The 22,037-nt window shown below is 46.0% G+C and overlaps 2 protein-coding genes across 9 annotated transcripts in view; both read left to right on the plus strand.

Annotated features, from left to right (window-relative positions):
* Window positions 1–1,132: 1,132 nt before the first annotated feature.
* On the plus strand, window positions 1,133–9,757 carry NME9 (NME/NM23 family member 9). The gene is made up of 7 exons (XM_074593063.1): window positions 1,133–1,182; window positions 1,414–1,539; window positions 4,784–4,841; window positions 5,668–5,771; window positions 6,927–6,998; window positions 7,822–7,938; window positions 9,435–9,757. Exons 2-7 carry the CDS (start codon window positions 1,507–1,509, stop codon window positions 9,528–9,530), a joined length of 480 nt encoding a protein of 159 aa, XP_074449164.1. The 5' UTR covers window positions 1,133–1,182; window positions 1,414–1,506; the 3' UTR covers window positions 9,531–9,757.
* A 557-nt stretch (window positions 9,758–10,314) lies between these two features.
* The window catches only part of VPS8 (VPS8 subunit of CORVET complex), an 81,792-nt gene continuing 70,069 nt past the window's right edge, over window positions 10,315–22,037 (plus strand). For 4 of the 8 annotated variants that reach the window (XR_012587711.1, XR_012587710.1, XM_074592575.1 and 1 more), the window contains exons 1-6: window positions 10,315–10,537; window positions 11,563–11,631; window positions 13,421–13,551; window positions 15,250–15,343; window positions 15,889–15,921; window positions 17,337–17,391. Coding sequence is in view for 3 of the 8 variants with exons in the window: in XM_074592575.1 (XP_074448676.1) it covers window positions 10,412–10,537; window positions 11,563–11,631; window positions 13,421–13,551; window positions 15,250–15,343; window positions 15,889–15,921; window positions 17,337–17,391 (508 nt within the window). In the remaining 5 variants the exon portion in view is untranslated. Of the gene's footprint in view, window positions 10,538–11,058; window positions 11,141–11,562; window positions 11,632–13,420; window positions 13,552–15,249; window positions 15,344–15,888; window positions 15,922–17,336; window positions 17,396–22,037 lie in introns of those variants that run through there. The other 4 variants (XM_074592578.1, XM_074592580.1, XM_074592577.1 and 1 more) reach the window with 4 other exon arrangements.

Genomic DNA, 22,037 nt, shown 5'->3' on the forward strand with positions numbered 1-22,037 from the left:
TGGTTGCTCCCCACCACCTCCACCCCATGCTTGGAGTAGTCTCTCGCACACAGAAAGTCAAATGAGACTTATCATTTGGCTGTTGTCCCAATCACAAATTTGCGTTGTCGTAGTGAAAGAAGTGAAGTGACCTGCTCAGAAGCATCTTGTGCCAGTATATTCTTAAGGCAAACTTCTCATGTTTTTTAAAAATGTATTTTTACAGACTTCAGCTATTGCAGTAGATGCTGCAGCTCCGTGAAACTGCTGAAGCAGTGCCACAGCAGGCAGGAGAATAATTGAGGTGCATGAGATGCGGCTCTTGAAGATGAGAAAATGAGTTTAACAGGACTGTCGTTGGTAATCCTAAAATATAAGCAGTGCAATATAATAGGTGTAAACACGCAAAATTTCAGTGGTGGTTAAAATCATCAGGACGTTACTGGAGGCTTATTTCTACAAAAGAGACAGTTGCTGGCGAATTCCAGGGGTGCAGTTTGCTCTGCTGAGCTGGTGCTGGGGCAGGCTCAGCCCTGCCGTGGCCCCTGGAGGCACTGGACAGTGTCCCCTTGGGTTGCCAGGGGCACAAGGGGAGTTGATGTGCCACAAGCCTAATCCTCAACGAGGAGGGACCTTGGCCAACTGGAGGACAAGCATTGTGTGCTGCATAACAAGAAGCAGCACCACCACGGTCTTTCACTGGAGCCCAGCGACCCCAGGCATGGGTAGGGACAGGGTGAGCAACAGCACTGCCTGAATGGGCATCACCCCGGGGGCTGCTGGGCTCAGGTGCTCTGCACTTACTGCAAATGAGGAAAAAAAAAAGACCACACCCAAACTTCAAAAAGTGAACTGCGTTTGGAGTGGGGCCAGCAGCTTATCCCCTCTGCTCGATGCTGGGGAGGTCGTGTCTGCATCCCGCGCCTTGTTTTGGGCCCCTTGTTTGGGAGGGATGGGGGGAAAACTGGAGCCAGGGAGCGTGTGGTGGGCTCAGGGTGGGGAGTTGGGCAGGTTTGGCTGGCAAAGGGGAGGCAGAGGGGCTCCAGCTGCTGCTGCTTGAAGGGGAATAACAGAGGAGACGGAGCTGAGCTTCCTGGCTGCAACGGACGTGGAGAAGGGAGCGGGGCAGGCTGGGATGCCGCTCCGTCCCGGCGTCCCCAGGGCTGCCATGGCAGCCTTGGGGTGCTGCCAGCCACCACACAGGTACTGCCAGGCCCTTCTGCCACCCTGACGGGGTGTGGGGGGACAGGCTGCCGTGTCTCTCAAAGCGAGCAGCAATTCAGGCCCTGGGGCAGCACCTCGCTGCTATGAAAAGGGTGCCCGTGGAGCCGTGTGCGGGCATTGGGCACCGCTGAGCTAATCCCGCTCCCTCCAAGAGCTGTGTGTCCTGGATGGAGGAGCAAAGACAGGTAAAAAGCTTTCTCCGTGGTGCAGGTTGCCCAGCAGTTGGATTCACATAATTAGAGGACGTCTGCAGTGCTTTGCACTTGGGACTGCTGCTCAAAGGACCCTTGTTCCTGCAGAAGGATGGCCGCAAAGAGAAAGGAGGTGGTGCTGCAGGTCAGTAGCAGACAGGCTTTTAAAAATACCTTTTAAACTCATAGTTAAGTGCACAGGATGAAGCTCAGTCTTGAGGTATCTCAGATTCTGCTGGCAAAGCCCTACTGTGAGGTCCTGGTGGAAAAGCGTTCCTGAAGGCAGGTAGGAAGGATGGCGAGACAAATCTGTCCCCTGGGTTCAGTGCTGTGGGCTGCAGAGGGAGGTTGCCGTGGGGCTGCAGGTTGCGTTTCAGAGCTGTTCAGAAGCTGGCACGCGTTTGGCTGCTTTCATAGATCAAAACGCATCTGCGTTTTGTGGGACAATGGTTCAGAGGACATTTAGAAGTAGGGGTCTGGGGAAGGGAGGGGTTTCTCCTGGGTGGCAAGTGTCACTGGACATTTCTAACCACGTGTTTAGAAAGATCGCTGTAAAGGTGGAAAAGTTAGGAGACACAAGAAAAACTCAAAGGCTGAAAAACCTATTTCACAATGATGTGTGGAGGAACTTTTCCCTGTTTACACTGTGCAAGTGACCTAATGATTCTTTATAACTACCCGCACAGGGGAGAGGGTGTTTCTGAGTGCAGTTTATTACACAAAAGCATTGAAAAACCCAAAATAGGTTATAAAAATCTTCAAATTTTGAAACAAGATCAGTCTTCACAAGAGAAAAATACGGAAGGAGAACATGGGCTATATAACCTTGTTTATTCGCTGTTAAAATTGGAAAGCACGGAGTGAAAGTGTGAGCATTTGTATAAGAGAAAGAGGATCACTTTTTTTAAGGGAAAAATGGTTTCTACTGCTGCTTGTCCAGCTGTGTTCTGGTGCGAGGGGGATAATTACATCAACCAGACTTTGCACCTTTGGCAGCTAAGGGAAAAGCTGGGTCTAGATCTGCAAAAAATGTGATTGTTCATATCTGCAGATGAAAGCTGAACCTCCCGTGGGACATGATGTGATGTCCTGGAAAAGCGCTGATTATATTAGAGAAAAGCCAAGTCCTAGCAGCCTCAGGGCATCCAAATCAGCAAAGCACTTTGAAGGGCGCCAGCATGGCTTTCTGAGTCCGTCAGTTGAACTCACAGCTGAACTCACTATCACAAACTATTATCATAAAGCCTTTGAACTCATTAATGTTCTGTGCAACACGCTGAGGGTGGTCCTAGCACTAGTGATAACTGGAATAATTAAATTTCTGAATTCTGCAGGTGCTGTCTGAAAGAATGAGGCTTGGGGTCACATGCTAAACAGGAGAAGAGATGGAGGTGTTGGAGCAGCTCCCCATTCTCTGATGAGGCAGGGTCCTGGAGAAACTACCGAGTGGCCTCCAGTGACATCTCCGAAAACCTGTATGAGGCCATGTAATTTGCACTGGAGTTTCTACTCTTGGGATTCTCGACTTTGCAATTTTAGCAGGCTTTTAATGCACTTTGTTGTTAACTATTGTAAAATAGCTGGCCTTATTGCAACTTACTGCCTTCCAGTGCAGGCTAAACATAGTTAAGATTAATGATAACAACTGAGAAAGTTATTAGGAATCTTCATTGTTCACGATGAACAAAACCAGATCTTACATTTCTCAAGAAGCCTTTTTTCTTTTTTTTTTTTTTTTAAAAACTTACTGTGTTTTTCTAAGGGCATACTGAGGGGCAAGTCGTGTAAGATGGGGAAGATGCTAAAGATATTTTCCTTTCTAATAACAGTATTGGAAGTGTGGGATAATATAGTACGTGGCACAATGTATGGAATCGTCTAGGGCACCCTTGTCTGGATGAGTCCCTGAGCAACCTTATCTAACGCTGAGCTTTGAGCAGGGGATTAGACTTAAGGACTCCACAGATCCCTTCCAACCTAGGTCTTTCTATGCTCTCTGTTGTTCGCTATGTTTTGGAAGTCTTCAGACAGTAGCTGGTAATGCAGGTGAGGACATGCTGGGCTCAGACCACCCTCTAGTGCCCAGACATCACAAAAGCTGTGTATTTACTAATTTATTTTATCAAGACTGAAACATCTTAAGGTAGTATAGCTTGTGTACAGGCTAGGTGAGAAACTGCTGGTGGAGAATCATAAATTTGATGAGGAGTGGGTCTGGAATAGGTGGGAGAAAAGGGGGGTTTGTGCTAGAGATGAGCACGTTGAAGCAGCGCTCTGAATGCTGCAGGTCAGCCCAGACCACCACCTCCCTTGCTGCTGGTTTTGAGCACCGCACGGGCTCTGATGGGAAGTCCCTGCTGAGCTGGGACCTCGCAGGTGTCAGTGTGTGTGTGTGTGTGTGTGTGTCTCCTCCAAGTCCGTGCGGCTTGTGCTGTGATCCAGGCAGCCCGCAGAGAACCACTCCAGTCAGTTACCTGCCAGTGGCTCTGAACTGTTTTGGCTGCTAGCCTGTGTTGAAACGTCATTACATATCTGACTTCCATTTAAGTGAAAGCAAAGTAGGGCTTTGTGTTTCTTCTATAGCAGCAGTGCTGTGGTAGGGAGCTCAGGGTGCCCCATCCCTGCTGCTCTGCCTGGCGCCTGCAGGACTGTATGGTAAGCCAAGGCATAAGAGGAACATCTGGAGCCCTTCCCTGCTCTCGGATCTTGCAACTCCACAAGGAGTTGTGTTGCCATAACAGCAGAAAAGTGCCAGGAAAAACCTGAGGTTGTATGGGTATTTCAGAGACCTCCCCTCTTGCGCCTGGTAGGTTCAGCGAGGGGTCCGGTCAGTCAGGGGGCCGTGTCCTCAGTCACCCCCCCGAACAGCTCTTAGTCTCCAAGCAAACTGAGTCTGGGGACCCCCGAGCAGCCAGGCTGTTCAAGTAGTTGCTGCCAGTCGACAGAGGAGGGCTTGCTCTTGGCTGGACACTGCTAGCCTTGCCAGCTGCCTTCCTCTGGGTCTTGTGAGACAACAGGAGTCTCTAATCCAGGAAGTTTTTCTGCAGAGCTGCCTGGCTTGCTGATGGGGCTCAGAGCTGGCGTCAGGCAGTGGCAAGAGCATGTGGGAAGCGGGGACGGAATGAGGGTTTGGGAGCGAGGATATCTGACTTCAGCTGGTTTTTCTGAGGTCTCCCACCCATGTTCTGGCACAGCTTGGCCCTGCCCAGCTCGTCAGAGGTGAGAGGATCGCAGTCAAAAGGGTTTCCTGAGAGCTCAGGAATACCTCTTCAGGCAGGTACGGCCACCTTACATCCAAGCATGAAGTAATTAGTCAGTATGTTTGCAGCAACCAGCTAGTACCTGATGACTTACTGCTGCTTTTACTGTGTTTTTAAATTCTTACACAGGTTAACATCAGTAGCCAGGAGCTTTGGGAAGAAATACTGTGTCTCAAAGGACTCATTGGTAAGGGTTTGGTCAACATACTATGTTCTGTGTTAAAAGGACACCAGTACTGTTAGGAATTAATTACTACTGATACGATTATACAGTTGGCCCCCCTTCTCTTGCCCTGAATGGAAGAAAGAAATAAGCTAACAGAGGTGAGACTAGCTGGAGGTTGTAGTCGTCTTCATTTGTGCGGGATAATGATCATGCAATCAAAGGAGTGCTGGTGCAGGAGCTTCTGGAGTCTCCAGTCCAGCCACCCACTCGAAGCAGGACTGTCCTCAGTGCAGGGAATAGCCCTGTTCCCAAGGGTGGAGGCTAGAGGGCTGGTAGGTAAGCCTCATGTGCTCTACCTCTGTGTGGCGGTCTTCCCTAGAAAATTTGGTACCTCCAAGATCACAGCCATGCCAGTGTTTCTTCTAAAGATTCCTCCATAACACTGTTATGAGCTTGTTATTTTATAATGCAATTTCATCCTCCGATCTAGCATTTAAACCCTTGAAAGAGTCTGACAGTTTTGACTTCAGAATTTAATCCATAGCCCTTCCAGCGCTCAAGAGGAGTCCTGCCACACTCCAGAAAGAACTATGGGAGCAACAGCCCACAAGCTGGAACCTGGCAAGTTCTGGTCGGACATAAGGCACATCTCCTTCCCCAGGGTGGTGCTGCAGAGGTCACCAGAGGAGGAGACCTCAATCCTCAGGGGTTTTCAAGATTCTTCTTGTTGCACTAGCACTGTTTTGCAGTCCCCTTCCAAACGATTATGCCGCAAAGTAGAAAAGTGTACAAACCAACCTAAACTGACCTGTTTTGACCTCATTCTTACCAATTTTCCTGCTTGCAGTTGTTGATGCTTTTCAAGCCTGGTGCGGTCCATGCAAAACAGTAGTGGATCTTTTCCGAAAAATAAGGAATGAAGTTGGCAGCGATCTCCTGCATTTTGCTGTGGTAAGATCTAATTTGGCACTGCTTAGTATACCCAGTTCCCTGAAATTAGCAGGTAACTAAAGGATGAAGTCATTTATCTTTCCAATATTCAGCGAAAATGGTAACAGCCAGGGAGTTTCAGCTTGTGTGAGTGAGCCTGCCAAATACAGACACTCAGTTACATCAATAAGAACTCATATCATTAAGAATTTTCAGGCTTCAACTCTTCTGTACTTTTCAAATTTCTGCTGAAGCAAGTAACGCGAGGCAGAATCATTAACATACGCATCCCTCTGATGTACAGGGAGAGTCTGGAGGAGCTGGGTTTGTTCACCCTGGAGAAGACTAAGGGACAGATGTCTAGCGGGGAATTGGTAGAGAAAGCAGAGACAGACGTTTGTCAGCGGTACACCGCAAAAGAACAACAGACAACGGGAGCAAGTTGCAGCAGGGAAAAATCGACGTAGGCAGAAAGAAAAAGTATTCAGCGTAGGAGTGGCTGGACACGGGGGCAAGTTCCCGAAGAGGCTGTGGGGCACTGATTCTTGGAGACGCTCAAAACTCACGCAGCCTTGAGCAACCTCCTGTAAGATTGAGACTAGCCCTGCTGTGGGGCAGGGTCTTGGACTAGAGCACTGCAGAAGTCCCTCCCTACCTCAGCCGTGCTGTGATTCCGGGTTTAAATGCCTTTCCTGGCTGAAGGCCGGCTCTCGACTACGGGCAGAGCCGTGGGCGGTGAGGTTTCTCATGGAGGCCCCTGCTCAGCACTCCTTGCAGGCTGCTGCTGCCACCACACCTCCTCCTGTCACTTCTCTCGCTCCTTACAGACAAGAGGCCCTAATTTCGTGTTTTCAGGCTTTTTCTCTGGGATTCACTCAGGCAGGCTGCTGTGAGACAGATGTCCCAGCCCCACAAGCGCAGCTGTTCCAACTCCTGCGGCTGGGATCTGCCGGCTTCTCAGGTCACTGATACCCAGCTGCAAGTTGGTCGTGGCCCTGGCTCTGACCAGTGTCATTTTGTCCCCTAAGACTGGGACCCTGGGGTTTTTTGCTGTATGTGTCAGGGGGATGAGTGCCAGGCAGGTGAGGATGTCTGAGTCCAGGCAGTTCCACGTGTATTCCTCCGAAGCAGAAATGCTTTTCTAGAAACATCTGTTTTACTTTACATTCCTTTTAGGCTGAAGTTGATTCCATTGATGCTCTGGAAAAATACAGAGGAAAATGCGAGCCTGTCTTTCTGTTTTATGCAGTGAGTGAAAATATTTCTATATTAGCTGTAGAGCGATGAACATGACTTGTCAGTCAGAACAACTGCCCTTTTTGAGGGATGCTCTTTTTCTTTCATGTGTGACAAGGCAATTTTATTTGCTCTGTATCTGCTGGTGCACTGATCAAGTGCTGCCTGGATAGGAATATACAGCCAGAGTTTACATTTAAATACCTTCTGCTTTACCACCATGAAACAGAATAATGCAATTTTGTTTTATTTAAAAAAAAAAAAACAAACACAAAACAAACCAATGAGAGATTAAGGTATGAATGAAGTAAACCAGTTTAAATTGTGCAGGTGGGTAAAGGCAGACATTGCACAAAGTTACAGGAACTCTCTAGCTAGAGATTGTCGAGGTTTTGTTTTTTTTTTTAACCTGGGGGGAGGCCTGTGTAGCTTGTGGTGGCTGCCTGTATTTCATAGCCCTTTCCCCTAGCTTAGTCATCAAAATCCCTCTGACTTGCTGAAACATACACGTGTCACGTCAGAGTCCATGTGAGTAGCGTTCATGCCATGTCAGCACCTGGACACGTATGTTGCCCCGTGGGGTCTTCAGGTTCAGCCTCCTGCTACTGCAGGACCTCACTCCTCTCACCACCTGCTTTGGTTCATCCAAAGACTGATCAGGAACAACAAAGAAGGTTGTTCCAAAGTTCCCCTCTTATTCTGGAGCGCAGCAGCTCTGTTGGGGAGGAGGGCCTGGTACACAGTATCATACACGATGCACTGCTGTGGTGATTTCCAGAGCCCGGAGGGCACCACTTGAGCACTTACTCACTGGTTTGCTTTTCACACCTTCCAGGGAGGAGAACTAGTAGCTGTTGTAAGAGGAGCGAACGCACCGTTGCTGCAGAAGACCATCCTGGAGCAGCTGGCAGTGGAAAGGAAGGTTTTAGAACATGGAGGAGAGCGTGTAGTGGTAATCAGTCACTAAATCCTTAAATAGATGTGCATGCCAGAGGAAAGGTTCAGCTCCGCAGTGCCAGCATGGCTCTAAAGCAGAGTTACTTCCTTGCAAAAATCCTGTCCTTTTGTCTAGACTGACTGTGAAATCTGGCTAACGTGCTGCTTGAGTGTCCACAGGCCCGTGGAGCCTACCTAGATGGAGGAAGCTGAAAGGGGTGACTGTGTTTTTCAAAACCTCTGTCCTCTTGATGAGAAGAAAAGTAGTACATATCATCCAGATCTGCAGGATGAAAGAGAAACTCTACTGTGACTTCTTTTGACCTGTTCACCTGCCTAAGTGTTTATTTTGTTCCTTAACGCTACCTTCCTAATTGGCTTCTAATACCAGGATCTCTAGCAGGTCTCTGTGATGGCATTTCTCAGGCTGTGGTGGGGGACAGTTCATTGCTGTCTCAGTCAGTTTTGTTTCTGGGTGTGACTGACTCTCTGGATGTCTGCCTGGAGCCTCTTGTGGAGCTCTGGTCATCTTTCTCACTAATCTATAGCTCCAGGGACCTGCTGCCTGTACTCTGGATGTCACTGTGTGATCAGTCCCTCACATGCCTTTCAGCAGCTCTATAGTACTGTGGCTGTAAAGCCCTGGGCTACTGCATGGCAAATGTTCTCCTCCCTCCAGCAGCAAGCTCTGGTGTCAGAGCCTGGAGCCAGCCCGGCAAACTCCAGCAGCCTGCTGCTGGGCAGGGTTACCCAAAAAGTTCTGCCCTTCATTTGTTCTGAACTCGCTGTGCCATAGAATCAATTAACTCCTCCCTAGTTCTCACTCACAGAAGTGACTCTTATTCCCTAGTGACCTTCCCCCTGTCACTGATGACTTCTTTAGACAGCTACTAAACCTTCTGTCAGCCTGGAGACCTTTGTTGTCCAAAGTGTCATGACCCTGGTTTGGTTCTAGGTTCCTCTCCTGGGCTCTGCTGCCACAGGGTCTATCCTTGGAGCAGCCGGGCAGTCCCTGGAGCTGCAGCCAGCGCCAGCCCCCGGGCTGTCCCTCCCCAGCCTGGCTGCTTGGCTGAGCCACAGCCATAGGCACCGTCCTTTTGTGTGTGGTCTCCTGAACCACAGGCACTTCTAAGGAACAAAAATTATTTTTCTGTCTGTAATCAGCTAGTTTTAAGTCTTCAAAGCTAGTCTTCAAAGCACAGATGATGGTGTATTGGTAACTGCAAGTTCTGTCCACCTAGCAGCTCTCTCTGGTGATGTTGGCTGGCCTGCTTCTGTGAATGTTTTTTCCCCACCTTTGGCTTGTCACTTGATTCAGAGCTCAGAAGGTGACCTTGGACAGGGAGGTCCTCTGCTGTCATTGCTGAGCTGAGCCTGGCCCTGAGGACAGCAGGAGGACTGGTTCCTGCTCAGGTGGAGGTGGAAAGTGGGGACCTTCCTGGCAGATGCTCACCTGGAGGGTAAGAGGACACTCAGGACATTCCTGGCTCATCCCCGTGTTCTTGCTGCCAGGTACAAGACCGAGCCTTCTCCCAGGAGGAGGGAAACATGGCTGTTCTTCAGGAAGAACAACAGGAAGGCCAAATAGGTAAGGCAGCCCAGCTGTAGGATGCTCCCTGTGCCCTTTGATAAAGCTGGAACCCTGAATGACGCTTCAGCTGCTGCTGGGACGCCGGAGAGGCCATTCCTGCAACCGGGCATGACGTGGGTTCTTCCCCGGATCTCTGACAGACCAGTAGAGGGGATAGTTGTTACCTCAGACCAGTGTACGTAGCCACAAATGAGAGACCAGGGTGGCTTGGGTGTCTGACATCATTAAACTGTAGAATGTGTCCATCCAACGTGTGGTTTATTTTACATTTGTCTCATAGCTCAGAAATCCCACAGGGCTTTCTTCTCTCTTGAATAACTGAAATACCGAACTGCTGCTTAACTTTTCCAGGTGGTTCTTTAAAGAAAAACCGAATCTGGTTACACCAGCTTTTGCCTTGCCTAAAATTAGCCGCGGGTACCCAAAGGTTTTGTCTCTCACCCAGTTTCTGACCTACCGTGACACTTTTTCTTGCCTTTGCTGGGATGTGGCTGCAGGCTGGCGCTGTGCATACCAGATCCTGTGAATTGTGTCAAAACCCCACTTGCTTTTAGCTAGGGTGCCCTAGGTCCAGAAGGCGTGCAAAGCGTGTTGATCTCTGTCTCTCATTTCTTTACCTATTACTAATTTTTTCCCTTTTTCTTCCCTCGGTGGCTAACACACCCGCCTTCTCAGCTGTCGGCGTGGAGAAGACGTGGGATTTCCCGTTAATAAAAGAATTACTGGCGGTGGCGTTGCCCTGTCGCCCTGTCGCCGCGGCCCCTTTAAGGCCGGCCGGGGGAGGCCGGCCCTGCCGGACTGCGCCTGCGCAGGGCGGGGGGCGTCGCCGACCGCGGGTTCGAGTCCCGGCGGTGCCGGCCTGCCGCTGTCGCCGCCGCGGAGCTCCGCAAGCCCGGCGATGGAGGCGGTCCCGGAGCAGGGCGGCTGCCCGGCGGGAGCGGAGGCCGAGCCCTGCCCGGAGCCGCCCGCTCACCGGCTGAGCGTGGCGGAGCTCGACCGCGAGCTGGACTCCCGCAGCGAGCTGGTGCGTCGCGAACCTCTGGCTGGGCGCCGCTTCCTTCCTCCCTCCCTCCCTCCCGCAGGGGGAAGCGGCCCAGGGGAGGCGGGCAGGGCCGGGCTGCGGTGCCTGTGCCGGCCTCCGCCTCCCCTCGGCGCCGTGGGCTCCTCGGGCGGCCGTGAGGGAGGGTCGGTGTGGCGGGACCCCGCCGCTGCCCTGTCATGTCGGCCTGCGGCGCTTGTCCCCCCACTGTCCCGTCACGTCGGCCTGTGGCGCTTGCCCCGGCGGTGCCCAGCCGTCCCCTGAACACGGATCCTGCGGGTGGCTCCCACACAGTTAAATCCTTCCCTCAAGCTCGCAGGCCCGCAGCTCTTGCGGGTGGGCAGGGGACAGGCAGGCTGGCGCTAGGCAGTTGCTAGAGGAGCAGGTAATCCGGAGTTTAAAATAATCCTGCGCCCTGGAAGAGGCCTGTCAGGCCTTTTTGGTGAATTCGGCCAGTTTTAAGTCCCTGGGAAGGGGCAGCGAGGAGGTGTGGGGACAGAGGAGCAGCAGTTTGGTAGGTGAGCGGGACACAGGCCGGCCAGCCTTCCTGCTGTAGCAGAGCTTGGTGTTCAGTAACGCAAGTCTCAGGTAAAAGTATCTTCATTTTTAAGAAAACTGCATTTCTTTTCCCTTTAGTAAGCAGTCAGAGAAAAAAAGTGTTGTATATTGATGTTTATCTGTATTAGAAAGGCAGTATAACATTGGTATTCGTCTTTACAAATTAAAAAAAGGCATTTGATATTTCATATCTGGGCACAGGTCAGAGACCTGTTTTATATTTTTGATAGTAAATACCTCTTGTTCTGTCTTGCAATGCCAAATTTGCCAAATTTCAGAGAAGGCATTTCAAACAGGAGAAATTGTAGCATATACGGTGCCTTTCTCAGCAGCGGTAAATTGACAGGAGTGCATGCAGAGCTGCTTTTTTTTTTTTTTTTTTTTTAAGTTAGAAAAAAGCTTGGAAGGTGGAGTGGGCAACCTAAACTCAATCTGTGGTTTCTGATGTACAGATCGATGACAAAGAATTCGACATTCCTCAAGTTGATACCCCTCCAACACTGGAGAGCATCTTAAATGAGGTGAGTGGTCCATCGGGCGTGCAGCCAGCTCCAGTACAGGGGGGAGCCAAGATAAGGCAGCACATACTCCTTTGGCTCTTCTCATATTGTGTTTTCCCAGGAAATGAAATTGTATAACGTTAAAATTTCCTGATGCTGATAGCTGATGAAGTGCATGCTCAGTTGAGTAATTGCTTGTTTTTTTCAATCAAAATGGCCACAGCTGAAACGTAAACGGTTTCCATCAAATTTAAGCATGTTCACTTGTGGGTTTGGCCGGTCACCTGAAGACTACACAGTCCATTAAAGGTCGGGGGGGGTCATCAAACAACTTCTTTCTTTCTTTTTTTTTATTTCTAAATAAAAATAAATGCAGAGAATTCTGGGTAGTTCTGAAGTTGTGGGAGGAGATGAGAACTAAATTCTTCATGGCTCTGTTTATATTGTACATTTCATGTAGTTAGCCCTCTGGCAGGAGTGATGAACTGTCTCAACATCTGATGTTGCCTGTAGTGCCTTTCAGGGGAGACCTGACTTTGTCTTGCTTATATCCAATTCAGTGCATTTTTTACAATAGCCACATGACTGTGTGATTCTTAGAAAGGAAAAGAAGGGTATGGAAGTAAAGATAAAGTCCAAGAAAACAAGCTTTTTAACAAACTGAGGAAGTCGGTGGTTGGACTTTCTAGGAAGCCCCAGTATAAAGAAAAAAGGAGCCTAGGAGAAGCGATGGTTCTTTTAAAAAGCTGTATTAAAGATACAGGTATAAGATGCCCCAAACAGATACAGTCTAGGAACAAGAGGAATAGTAGAAGGGGTAGTGCACAGATGTATGTCCTGTTTCTGCTGATGCCTTGGGTGATGAAGGCAGAGGGAACTTAGTAAATTTGGGTGCTACCAAACTGTAAGGAGATACAGACACATCCATGTCAGAGGAGTAGAATCCAAGTCTTAAATTTGAGAGGTAATCATGAAGAGAATGTAGGACAGTGCAGACAAATACAAAGTCTTACTCCAGTGCCTTTTATCACAGAACATAGGGGATGGCACTGACTGGCAAAGCATCTTCTGAAAAGGATTTTAGTGAGGAACAACCTGACTGAGCCAAAAAGGTATACGGCTGTACTGGAAAAAGAGGGAGTTGATGGTCCCAGGACTGCCAGCTGTAAGGCAAATGAGGAACACCAGCTCTATTCTCTGCATGTTTGGCATTAGGTGGAGGTATTGTGTTTGCTCTCTCTGTGCTTCAAGAACAATATGAACTGTACTGAATTTAGAAGACATCAGGGAGAATGGCTGTTTAAAAACCACTATTAAAAACATTCCAGGCTAAGCCTGAGAGGAGAGTGAGAGAGCTCACCAGCAGAAGGGCACAGAGAAGAGCAAAATCAACCCTTAGAGCAGCCAGAGGGACTGCTAGACTCTTAGCCATCACATGGTGAAGTGCTGGAGTAGATGGTCATTCTTCTGTGCCTTCTCTCTGCAATTGGAGACTTTTGAGAACAGCTTAGTTAAAGGTTGGTTAAAGTTTTGATGGAGTAGATAATATCTGGGGAAGAAAGATTAGCTGAATCTCTCTCCAGCCCACTTCTGTGATTATTGTGAGTTCTGGAAACTGGTTCTTCCACAGAATCAGTATAATAAAATAATACATAGTTCTGTTTTTTACATATGAGGCTATCTTGTCCTCTCCTTTTTGATTTTGCTGCTTGCTATTTCTCTTGGTGGTTTTTTTTTTTTGATACTGTTTTGCCAATGTTTCAGTGTTGTGCTGAATGATTAGTAAGCTCTGGTGATTCTTTTCCTTCAGACTGATGATGAAGAGGAGTCTTTCATTTTGGAAGATCCCTTTCTCTTGAACGTTGATAATACAGATACGCACTCCTACGACACATCTTCTGTAGCAAGCTCTGACAGCGGGGACCGGACACACCTCAAAAGGTACTGCAGGACTCATACCCTGGGAGGATAAATGATTTTTTTTTAAGGAGTGCTGCTTATATCTGTTAAAAACAAATTCTCCTTTTTTTTGAGTCGATGGAAGGGCGATCCAAAGCAATTGAACAGTTAAAACTTCCTAACGCAACCTCTTGCTGCCTCCTCCCCGAGCTTTGCTGTGAGCGTGCGATTTGTCTGTTACTTGGGTAGGAACCCTTAATTCCCTGTGTGGATTTTGTCTCCTGCTGCTGTATCCTAGTGCTGAAGTCCCAGGGGGATGCTGCAGGGACTCCGGTGAAGCTGCCTCTGACAGAACAGTGTTATCCCTGCAAGATCAAGTAGGCGAAGATGGGATTTATTTTTGCACTGAGGGCTAGCCTGTTTGAGCAATAAATGCATTTTGTGGGAGACGGAGTGCTTAAATTTCTCTGAATTTTAATGGGATCTTTAAAACACTGAACCACGATGGCTTTAAAGAAAATCTTTCAAAGGTGTGTCTGACTTCCAGAGTCTGCAAGAAGCTGGTGGTTATTTTTAAAAGGCAAGTGAACTGCTGTCACTCCTGTAAATGGAATGCTCATCTTGACAGCTAAAAGCAGCCTGAAATCTGATAATTAGCTAGAATACTGCTGACTTATCTCATTAATTACTCAAATGATGACCTGATCCTCCATCCTGAGCCACTCCCATGGCTGCCTTATATGCCGTAAGAAGTTGTGATTGTTCCAATAGCAATTGCATCGGATATAAAGACTCCAGGTGTGATGGTTCGTGGTGGCATATGGTGGTATACTGATTCACTGTCCCTTCTTTTTCAAATAAGGTGGTTTGCATTGAGTGAAATCTTACCTGCAGTGGCTTAAATGTTTTTCAGTACAGAATGAGCAGAAAAACTTGGAAGCGTTAGTGTAATCTTTGGGTGAAGCTAGTTGCTGGGTCCTTAGCCATAATATAAGCTATTAACAATGCGTTTCTTCAGCTTACGTGTGAGATACCCATTTGTGTGCCTCTGGAGAGAGAAGAACCAAGCGTTTCCGTGTTAGTTTTGCAAATTTGGCTTTCTGGTGGTGTGAGCTTGGCAACAAAATCACAGCTTTCCTGGGGATTTTTCCTCTACTGTGTGTGCTACAGGATAGCAGTGTTCTTTAGAAATAACTGTACACTAGTTACATTTAACAACATTTTCTCCATAAACAGAAGCACTTACCTTTCGTATCAGATCAGGTGGGTTTTAATTGAGTGTTATTCTTTAAGCATACATCCAGTTTTCCTAGGGGTCTGTATTCTGCTAGTGAGCCTTTTTCAAGCGTGTATTTTCCTTAGACATTCACATTTAAAGGCTGAAACTTCCTGACTCCCTGGAAGATTAATGAAAGAACAAAAGTGTTGCTTTCAGTATTTATTAATAAATTCAAAGGTTTGCAGATACATGCTTGAAACTGTTTGAAGGACTTCCCCGCCCCCCCCCCCCAGGGGATGAGTTAAAAAACAAATTTTATGCACGCACAGTGGTGCATAGCAGGCTTTGTTAATAATCTCATGTCCCTCTCATTCTGTGCATGTAGGCCCCCAGAATAAGACTGGAAGCTGCATGAGTTAGGGGTGCACGCAGAATTTGCCTGCTGGTTTAGTTGCGAGTTAGGCAAAGTTCCAAACTTTTTTTCTGCTCTGATGCATTTGATTTATTTCCTATTTCCTTAGGAAGAAAAAACTCCCAGATACTCTCTCACTCCATGGATCAGTTATACGGCTCTCGCTTCTGAAAGGGATTTCTGCCCAAATAGTGTCTGCCGCAGTAAGTGTCTTTTTCTTGTGGTCGCATCCATTAAGAAAAATATGAACCTCTTCTGGTGTGGAGGGTGCGTGTGTGTGATCTCCTCCCTCCCCCTACTATAAGTTCTGGATAATACTAACATGTTTCATACATAAATGACTAACTAGTAATCCCTAGCCAGTAGTGAATCAGGTATTAGGTGCGTCTGTGACTGCACTTCAGGCGTGAGTGTGTTAGAGCTGTTCTGCAGGTCGTACTGCCAGGGGAAAACCGACTGTCCAGGCTCAGATCTAAGGTGTTGATTTATAAAGTGTGTGATTTCTGAAGCATGCAAGGTAGGCTTGTTAGAATAAAACACAAGTGACTCATCCATGAGTGTGTTTGTGGTGGCCAGGTACCTTCTGGGTATTTTTAGCCAGTGCTTCCCTCAGCACTTTCTGCCCTGGTGGGACTATTAAAGTGCAACTTGTGTTGATTTTTCTGCGTGTTGTAGTTCTAATTATTACAGACGTGCACGGAGCTGGGAGTTCTGTCTCTCTTACTCATGACTCCTCCTGTTTTTCTAGGACAAAGTGGATGCTGGCTTGCCCACTGCAATTGTAAGTAATCTAACAATTTTCAAGTACTGTATAGTGAGTTTTCGTGCAAGTTTGTTAAAGCAGTAATTTAAGACAGCTTATAAATGCATCTCCCTTCTTATCCTTGCCAAGAATTTTCAAATATGAGGGGTGGGAGAAGCAGTATGAAAGATCTAGCCACTGGGGGCAGGGTTCAACCTTTCTTATCTGCCCGGCTGCCCCTCTGCTGGTCAAGCCCCACACTCTCCCCTTTTTCATGTCATCGCCAGGGCTTGTTAGTTGAGCACCTAACCTTTCCTCATAAGGTAAGGGTTCACCTGGTGAACACATTGAATTGTCGTAGCTATTTCTTCTTTGCAGGTTATTACTTTGGCTCTTAATGCTCTTTTTAAAGAAACTTAAAAGTGCTCATAAAGGGATGGGTTCGAAATCTCTACAGCTCTGGCATAACTGAAATATGACCTTAAAATATAAAATTTCACTGAAAGCCTGTTGAAAGATACTCCTGCTTAGCAACTTGTGCTAAATTTCTTTAAGTCAAGCATGCTAATTAAAATAAGTCAGAAGTGAAGCTGCCTATAGTTATATTAAGGAGGTGAAATACAGGAAGTATTTGTTCTGCCCTCATGAAATAAGTTTTAATGTTTTATGAAGAAACTAAAGATGTGCTTGGTTGCTTTGACTGTAGTAGCAGCAATCTATAAGAAATTATACTTTTTGTTTAAAAAAGGAAAAAACCCGTGGTCATGTCTAACACAAAAGGTTGCACAGCAAAACTGGAAGCACACTGTGACTGATGTGCACATAGGATAAAAATCGGTGCTTACATACTCCAGACATTAAAGCACTTACATTTTTTTAATCTGATTTATACTTGCTAAGAAATGAAAAGGAGAACAACTGTAACATATCTACGGCATCATGTGATTTCTGTTAAGTTGTATTTAATTGGCTGCAGGTTTGCAAGTGCATAGAATTTTGGAGCTATGTTTAATTCCCCATGGAAGGAAGCTGGAGTCTCTGGGCTTGCTGTGGACTGTCTCGTCAGGGGACCAGCGCTGCCCAGGGTTGTAGAAGGGTTCACATCTGGATGCAGCAGCTGAGTGAGAGTATTTGCATTCAGCTGCCACACCAAAAGAATGAGGCTGACTTTGCAGAGAAGGAATTTCACTGTGGATACCACTCTGCGCATTTGAATTTCAAACAGCAGAGGAAAAGGCAGCCCTTTGAACTTGAGGAAATCTGTGTGGTGGTCGCTCGGGTGTAATACTTCTCTAGCTTTCACGTAGGAATTGCTTGTCACTTACAAATTAGAAAATGGTTGTATCTATAACCTTCTAAATCTTTTGGCAAACTTTGCATGAGTGTAGTGAGAGTTTGAGTGGTGGATTTGTGACTAACATTTCTTCTTCTTTCAATCTGCGTGACTGTTCCAGGCAGCATCAAATCTGATAGCAGTGGGGACTTCCCATGGGTTAGCACTGATATTTGGTAAGTTGAAAATAAAGTTTTGAGTTTTTTGCATTGTAATGATCTTAAAAAAAAAAAAAAAAAAAAAGGGGCAAAAAAAAAAAAAGCCCCCAACCTGAGTTAGAACTTCAGGGTGGATTTCTTCTAATATGTTCTGTTAGTGCTAAATGTGATTTTCTTTCAGTGAAGCGATAAAACGCAAGTAATATTTTAGTTGCCCTTATTTGCATATTTCTTCTGCTTTGTTGGGGATTGGCACATTGATATTGAGAAATTTAGCTCTGTGGCAATTCTCTAAAGAGCCTTTTCTATGTTTAAATATGGATTACTCTGTTTTCTGTGGAAGAAGCCAGACCCAGTATACAACTGTTGTCTCATACGGTATTAATCTCCTTCTCCCCTGTGACATAATTAGCTACCAGCATTAGGGAAATTAAAACGTGTTCCTTGGGAAGTGGACCTTCTGACCCATGGCTACCTGCAGGTTTGCATCATAGGTTTCTCCTCCCTTGACCTTCCCCTGCACCAGTCACCTCTGTGTCCCTTCATTCTGTTATTCTTTCCCTATCACTGGACTTTCTTAAAAAAAGTTTCTGAGCTTGTGCCACTGTTTATCCAGCTTACCAGCTGGGCGAGAACAGCTCTTCAATTGCTCCGTAGACATCGATTTTTTTTATTTTTTTTTTTTGCACCTTTTGTCTATGCAGCACCAAATTCTTAACTATTTTTCAAAATTTCATTATCGTCTTTGCTTTTCTTTTGAAGTTAGCTGAAATTATTCAAGAGACCAAAAGTGACAGGGGACAGCAGAAGGACTGGAAAGACTAAGACTCGTTTTCCTGGGTATTTAGGCATGAAACTATTTGATGCCATTTGCTAAATCCAATATTGAAACAGTTACAAGATGTGCTTAATCTGAATATAGGTAGCTTCTTATCTGCTAGTCTCATGATCTTACTGAGTTTTTAGTAGTAGATCTTTGTGGTTTTTTTAAAATTTGTCTAGTATGTGGAGATCTCCAATATCACTTCTATGGAACAGCTTTTGACTCCGATTTCCTGTTGCGCTCTCTATACGCAGATGCTATGAAGTCAGTAAGCTTTTAGACCGAAGCTGTTCTCTGCAAGTGTCATAATAGAGAGATACTATTTTTAGCATTTTACACTCCAGAAGGGGCTCTAGGGCTCTATATAAGCGTGCAAAGAGGAAGGGTCCTTCTTACCTTTGTCGTGATTATTTCTGCATCAAGTCCCACTTAAGAGGATGGGCCACTGAAAGCCTGAATGTGCAAGATGCTTAGTGTGCTGTGGCGTTTCAGCTGATGTATTTTTTAAGATTTGTTTGTTTTGCTCAATGCAAGTGCGTTTAAGCAAAGATTACTTTGGACCAATGTGTTTACTGTTATTTTGGCCGTGATCTTTGCAAGGGTCTGTAGTTATTCAGTTAATTTTATGGCCTTTAGAACACTTGGCACAATACCAGCTTTCCACTAATTGGCTTTTATTAAAATAAATGTCAGTACTTTAGAGAACTTCTCTGCATACTTGCAACAGAGCCTTTCAAGCTTTCTGATCTACTGAAACATATTAAGTTATTGTTTATGCAGCTGCGTACTGGGCTGTATAATCACAAGTGTGTTCAGTGTGTTGAGGACAATTATTAGTCCCCTCTATTCTGCAGTTGCGAGATCCCATCTGAAGTACTGTCTCCAGTTTTGGGCTGCTCACTATAAGACAGGCATCTGAAGTACTGCAGTGGGCCCAGTGGGGTGTCACCAAGGCTGAAGCACGTGATACATGAGCAGAGGCTGAGAGGATTGGGTTTCTTCTGCGTGGAGAGAAGGTTGACATCATGTTGCCATCTTCTACTATGTAATAGAAAGTTATAGAAAGAGAGACTCAGACCTTTCTCAAAGGTCCATGGTGTTAGATGTGAGGCAGTGGACCCAAGCTGCAACGTGGGAACATCTGATTAAATTTTTCAGCATGAGTGTGCTGAAGCATTAGATAAGGGCTGAGAGAGGCTGTGGAATCGCCTTCCTTGGTGATATTCAAAACTCAGCCAAGCCCTGAGCAAACTAATCTCATTGACTTTGCTTGGAGCAGTAGGACTGGGCCAGAGACCTCCGCAGCTTCCTTGCAACTAAAGATATTCTGTGAGTACGCTGGAATTTAAAGGTGGTGAGGAAAGAAAATATGTCATCCAACTTTGTTTCAGGTATGGCCGCGAATGCTTCCTGGGCACTTCTGTTCTCTGCTAAATTGTTTCAGTTCTGCAACTAAAACTCGGGCACTGACCCCAGTGCTCTCACATCTGTCTGCAAAGAGAGAAGTCCTTGCAGGATATGGCTGTATAAGGCTTTCTTCTGTGCAAAGAGAGAGAGGATTAGTGTTCTGGCTTGGTTTTATTCTGTGATTTAAACGAGCAGTTTATGTCCGTAGACCAATCAATTTCTGTACATTTTAAATGAAAACATTTTTCTGCTAGATGTGTTAATTAGGTTGAGATTTACTCCCTGAAGTTTTCTAATTTATGTGCATGGTTTATACTATACAATGGAAACATCACCTTTTTTTTGCCTGCAAAAATTTAGGTCCATTTTCTGGTTGAATGTTGCTGATGTTTGAGTTTCTCTGAATGGTTTTGTGTCACTGTAAAATTTTTTAACCCTTTATGTTTTTCTTTCATATATTTGATTTCATGTAGCTATTTCGTTTGTCTCCTCTCCTAAGTCCACCCGTCCCTCTTGACTTGTCTGCTTTCTCCTTTTTAAGGAAGACTTGGGTGGCTTTCATTCTGCTTTTTTGAATGCTTCTGTTGCCTCTTGAAAAATGGTCACAGGGCAGTTCTCGATTGAGCATCTAAGCTTTGAAAAGCGGTATTTTTCTTGTGGGTTGGAGTTGGATTAGGTGCCAACTTTTTGGCACCCTGTGAGTGTTGGTAGGAAGGGATGTCTGAAGGCCCGTAGTCACCCCCTGGTTCCTGCAGGACTGTCACCAATAACTGGGTTGGGGCAGCCCTGGCTTTGTCTAGCCAAGTCTTGAAAAACTCTTACGGATGGAAAATACTGCCCAACAGGCAAACGTGCGTGCACACACTCCTCTGGTAACCTGCTCCAGGGCCATATAATCTTGCAGGGCAAAAAAATTCTTAACAACCCATCTAGACCTCTCAAATCTGCCGCATCTGGTTATTTGCTGAGAAGAGTTCGGAGCTCTCATTTTTTTACCTATCTTTCAGGTAGTTTATCTTCTGTTTGATGCTTTTATTTCCACATTTGGATAATTACTGTGTCTTGTGCTTTAGGAATATGACCCTTAGCTTGTGTCTAGTGTGGTGCTTGCTTGGGAGATTTTTAATTTATTTTTTTTAAAATATAAATGAGGGCCATCCTTTTGCCAGATTCTTTCTGAAACTTTTTTGGAGTTGTGAGCGTTGTGCAAATGAACAATTATGCTATGTGCCATGATTTTTCTTGAGGAGTGCTCTCCCAGCAAGCCTGTAACAATAAACAAATAATCTTCAGAGATTTTTTTTTTTCCTCCATCTTTGCAGAAGAGCTAAGATGTTTTTACATTACTCAAACTAGCCCTTAAACAGAGCTCACTGAAATGTGTTATTTTTCATGGAGACTTCATGTTCTGGACATAAAATTTCTATATAGCTAAACTTTGGTTTGATTAGTGTTGAACCATTTATTTTCTGTGTTGGCTATAAAACTTGTCTTTGTTCAGGTGTGGGAGTAGCATGATATCTTGAGAGAAGAGGTAGTGTAAGTACCTAAAGACAGCATTAAAACTAGATTTTGAGGACTGTTGTGCTTGGTTGTTTTTGGAAGCTAATGGGGAGTTGATTGCCTGGCTGGTGGTAACTGTTGAAAATAGTTTTACCAGTTAAGCGACTAAACCTCCAGTTTTATTTCCTCTCAAATTTCTTTCTTTTTTTTTGGTCTTCAATACAATGAAGTCCAAATTTATAAACTAATTTTTTTTCAGTGATTCCACACGCTTTTTAAACCGCTTAGTTTTAAAACACCAGATATCACAGCATCCTCTCAGTTACTTGAATAAATCAAAACAGGAAATGTTAACAAAAGGAAACACTATCAGCAAATCTGAAGGTTCTGTCTGTGTTTGAAGATTATCACATATATGCTGTTCATTACTTCACTCTTTTATATTGATTTCTGGCTTTTTCTTTCCTCTTTTGGCCCTTTCTGTATGGACTGAAAAGGAAAAGGTACAGTAACACTGCACTGTGCACGTACCCTGCATGAACAGCTCCTGTCTTGTCCAGTTTGCATGTTGTCTGTGCCAGAGTCTAAGACGCCAGATAAGCAGCAAGTAAAGCAGTGCAGTAACCAGTCAGTGGATAATACTGCTGGCTGGTCTGGAATTGGTTATTGAATGCCTGTGCATTGAACACTTAAAATTCTCCAGGCAAGAACAGCAGAGGAGCAGGTAAAACCTGTGAAATCCACATAAGTGGAGAGCAGCTCCTGAAAGCCCTGCTTAGGCGCCGGTTATGCAGCTGAGGAGGGAGCAGTGGGTTCCTCATGTGGTAGCCACAGGTGGGCTGACCTAACCCCTGCTCTGAGTGGTCATTCCGCTAGCTTTAAGCGGAGGGCAGGGGGTGGGGAGGAAGCTTCAGCATGCCCTGGTTTAGGG

Source organism: Larus michahellis, chromosome 6 (genome assembly GCF_964199755.1).
Source record: "Larus michahellis chromosome 6, bLarMic1.1, whole genome shotgun sequence".
NCBI lineage: Eukaryota > Metazoa > Chordata > Aves > Charadriiformes > Laridae > Larus > Larus michahellis.

What these genes read in the sequence shown, in the direction of transcription:
- NME9 (XM_074593063.1), top strand. Translation starts at nt 1,507, where the DNA reads ATGGCCGCAAAGAGAAAGGAGGTGGTGCTGCAG. An exon ending in ATCTCCTGCATTTTGCTGTG is followed by an intron (nt 5,772 to 6,926) that starts GTAAGATCTAAT and finishes CATTCCTTTTAG; the next exon opens with GCTGAAGTTGATTCCATTGA. An exon ending in ATGGAGGAGAGCGTGTAGTG is followed by an intron (nt 7,939 to 9,434) that starts GTAATCAGTCAC and finishes TCTTGCTGCCAG; the next exon opens with GTACAAGACCGAGCCTTCTC.